Source organism: Orycteropus afer, unplaced genomic scaffold (genome assembly GCF_000298275.1).
Source record: "Orycteropus afer afer isolate SDZICR_OR568_19922 unplaced genomic scaffold, OryAfe1.0 scaffold00385, whole genome shotgun sequence".
NCBI classification, from domain to species: Eukaryota; Metazoa; Chordata; class Mammalia; order Tubulidentata; family Orycteropodidae; genus Orycteropus; species Orycteropus afer.
Window position 1 is genome coordinate 137,041 of NW_006921972.1, and position 3,988 is coordinate 141,028.

Genomic DNA, 3,988 nt, shown 5'->3' on the forward strand with positions numbered 1-3,988 from the left:
ATCCTGTGCTTCATTCTGGTGAAAGTTTTCCATCTCTAGGACTGTCCTTTTCAAGTATTTAAGAGTTCTAGACAAACAGTTCCACGGGTTTAAGAACACACTAGAGGGGCCCACCGGTTGTTCAACAGAGGAACGTGTGAGGTGCTGGCAAAGGCAATCCCTACACCCTAACAGTGGGCATGCCAGAGCTCCTTCATGCCAGCTAACATCTCGCAGATACTCTGAGCACAGCTACAAAAATCGCTGGCTTAGGCTTAGCTACTTCGTCCGCTGATTTTTGGTTGAACACAAAATGGGAGCCCTCTAAGAAGATTTGGTTTGAAAACCTGACGTTTCCTTGGAGGACTCAGTATATCTTCTATACTTCCATAGTGATACTGCCTCGGAAACCCAAGGAGGGGTCGCTATGAGTCGGTCCGACTAGACAGCAAATAACAACAACAACAACAACAAAGATCAGGGAAAAGTATTCCAGGTAACCTAATGTACCGTTATATTTCTTGACACTCCTGATAAAAATAATCCACCTTCTTAAGATGTTTATCTCCAAAGAAGTGTCTTGGTTGCTTCTATTTACTGGAAATCAAGGACCAACAGATGCTTCTCCTGTTACAGACCCATCTTTTCCCCCTAATTCTCAGGCTTTACCTGAGAGCCCCTGGGAGGGGCTTGAAGTCTCCACCCCTCCCTGAAGCTGCCACTCTTGTTGAATTTCTTTTAGCAATCATCCATTTTATTTATCAAAGCACTTCCAAGCAAATCAAAGAAAAGTCCAGTGCACTCTTTACATCTTTGTAAAAGTCATGCTAAGTGGCCAGCAGAGTAAAATGCTAGCATGAAGACAGTATACAGTAGTCAACCAAAATGAGGTAAAGCCACTCTAAAAATGTCGTTAGTGCAAATCCATTTGTCATTCATATTCTTGAGCACAAAGGCCTGGTGAAACTCCATAAGCGGCTCTCCATTCACCTTCGGAAAGAAAAACGGAAAAGGTTCATCTGCAGACCCGCCTATCTTAACCCCACCCAAGGGCAGAGGTGCTACGGGATGAAACCGGGTGTGTGGCTGCCAGGCCCTTGCCCTTTTCATCCCTCAACATTTGACTCTGCAACTCAAGAAGAGAGATCTGCCCATGGAAGAAAAGCACGCCATTCAGGTCGCAAATGCTCCCACGGCAGTTCCAGCACTGGGTCTGCCAGTCACTGTGCCAGCAGCTCCAGTGTGCCCCCAAAGGCACCGGGCTCAATATACTAAGATTGCTGCCCAAACCTGACTCTCTGAAGTTACCAAGTGTACTGACTGTAACATTTGAGGATTTTCCTTTACAAGGTCATGTTCACAGTAACATTCTGGCCGCAACCATGGCTTTTCATCATGCCCTCACTGGGTGTCAGGTTGAAGACCCTCTGTAGGACAGAGCCACCTGGTGGACTGCTGGTTCAGAAGGTGATTGATGACTAGTCCTCTCCATGAGGAGCCCATCCACCACCATGGAGGAGAGAGTTCACCAACAAAGCTACTCCAGACATTTCATTGTCGGTTCTTTAACTAGGTTCTAGGTGCCCCTCCCAGGAGGGACGGAGTCCAGCATATCTTCCACAGGGGCCCTGGAGCCACCTGTCCTCGTGGGCACTCTGGCTGCCAGGAACCTGCTAGGTATTTCAAGGGGGATGAGGCGTCCAGAGCACAGAGTGGGGTGTTCCTGAGGACCAGGATACTACCCACAAGGCCAAGTCAGAGTGTAAACCTGACTGGGCCCAGGACCTAGGGCACCATTCCACGATGCCAGTAAGGCAGTGATCCCCACGATCGAGCAGGTGCCGAGGTGGGTGCAGAGGCTGATGCCAGCAGTTGAATAAGGAGGGAAACACAGGAATAAACACCATACTCACCATACTCAAATGGGGCTTCCACAGTGACTCACCTTCACCTTACCCACAACCATACTGAGGATGCGGTTGTCGGGAGCGGGCTGGTGATCCTGCGATGTGATAAAACGCTGGACCTTGTGGAATGGAATATTCTGTTCAGAGGAAGAAAACATTTAAAATATTTGATTTTTAATTAAGTGAATGTATATTTAATGTAATAACACACCTAACCCAAAAGCCAAACCCAATCCACTATCATCAAGCCGATTCCAACTCACAGTGCCCCTAGTGGACAGAGTACAACTGCCCCATAGAGTTTCCACAGCTATCAGTCTTCACGGAAGCAAACTGCCTCATCTTTCTCCCGTGGAGGTGCTGGTGGGTTTGAACTGCCAACTTTTTGGTTAGCAGCCAGGCACTTTAATCACTATACAGCCAAAATGCCCTGATATACCTAAAGCTGAACACAAATGTCATAATCTACATTTTATCTCAAAAATGGAACTTTATTTTTAATATTTTTTATTGTGATCTGGGTGAAAGTTTACAGAGCAAATTCATTTTCCATACAACAGCTCACATATACTTTGTCTCATGACATTGGCTGCTATTTCCCACAATTCAACAGCTCCCCTCCCACTTCCTTCCCATAGTTACCTCTTCCGTGTGTCCTTCCCTCCATGCACTCCTGCCCCCTGAGCTGTCTCCCTGTGCATACACAGCCCTTCTCTTCTCCCATGATTGATCTCTCCATGGAGTGTATCTACCTAATGTAAATGTTCAGCTCATATGACTGTCTTTTGTTTGGCTGGAAGCTACGTGGGTTGGTTCAATTAAAATGGAAATTTCTTACGTGATAAAAGCATTTTGTTGAAAAATTCAGTCTACATTTAAGTACCTAAGATAGCACTTGGAAACCTCCTCCACTCAACAGACCCTCAATAACCTCATCCCCCAGAAACTGCCTCTTGAGAATTTTCCGGATCTCCTTTCTAATGTGTGTCTGACAGTAGCCACTGACACTCAGGAGGCATGTTGTTGTTGTTGTTAGGTGCCGTCGAGTCATCTCCAACTCATAGAGACCTCATGCACCGCAGAAGGAAACACCGCCCAGTCCCGCGCCAGCTCTGTGATCCCTGCTATACTTGAGCCCATCGTCACAGCCACAGTGTCAATCCACCTTGTTGAGGGCCTTCCCCTTTTTCATCGACCCTCCACCTTACCAAGCATGACCTCCTTCTCCAGGTAATGGTCCCTTCTGACAACATGACCAAAGTAAGTGAGATGAAGTCTGGCCATTCTCGCTTCCAAGGAGCATTCCAACTGCACTTCCTCCATGACCAATCTGTAGTTCTTTTAGCAGTCTGTGGTATTTTTACCATTCTTCGTCAGCACATCTCAAAAGCATCAATTCTTCTTTGGTCTTTCTTATTCATTGTCCAGCTCTCACATGCATATGAGGCAACTGAAAATATCATGGCTTATGTCAGGTGCACCTTAGTCCTGAAGGAGACATCTTTGCTCCTCAACACTTTGAAGAGGTCCTTTGCAGCCGACTTGCCCAGTGCTATATGTCATCTAATGTCCTGACTGCTGCTTCCACTGGTGTCAATTGTAGAACCAAGCAACGTGAAGTCTTTGACAACTTTCATCTTTTCTCCATTTATCGTGATGCTGCTTATAGGTCCAGTTGTGAAAATTTTGTTTTCTTTATATTGAGATGTAATCCATACTGCAGACTGCAGTCTTCAATCTTCATCAGTAAGTGCTTCAAGTCATCCTCACTTTTAGCAAGCAAGGTTGTGTTGTCAGTGCATCACAGGCTGTTAATGATTCTTCCTCCAATCCTGATACCACGTTTTTCTTCATATATCCCAGCTTCTCGGATTACTTGCTCAGTATACAGATTGAATAATTATGGTGAAAGGATACAACCCTGATGCACTCCCTTCCTGATTTTAAACCATGCATTTTAAACCCTTGTTCTGTTAGAAGGACAGCCTCTTGGTCTATGTACAGGTTCCTCATGAATACAATTAAGTATTCTGGAATTCCCATTCTTCTCAATGTTATCCAAAATTTGTTATGATCCACATAATCAAATGCTTTTGCATAGC

General features: G+C 45.5%; 1 protein-coding gene across 1 annotated transcript in view; it reads right to left on the reverse strand.

Moving 5' to 3' along the window:
• Positions 1 to 855: 855 nt before the first annotated feature.
• LOC103207651 (nuclear transport factor 2-like) overlaps positions 856 to 3,988 on the reverse strand; it is an 11,683-nt gene continuing 8,550 nt past the window's right edge. The window contains exons 3-4 of the mRNA XM_042782603.1: positions 1,925 to 2,023; positions 856 to 969 (exon numbers count right to left, since the gene is read on the reverse strand). Coding sequence (XP_042638537.1) covers positions 856 to 969; positions 1,925 to 2,023 — 213 coding nt within the window. The remainder of the gene's footprint in view (positions 970 to 1,924; positions 2,024 to 3,988) is intronic.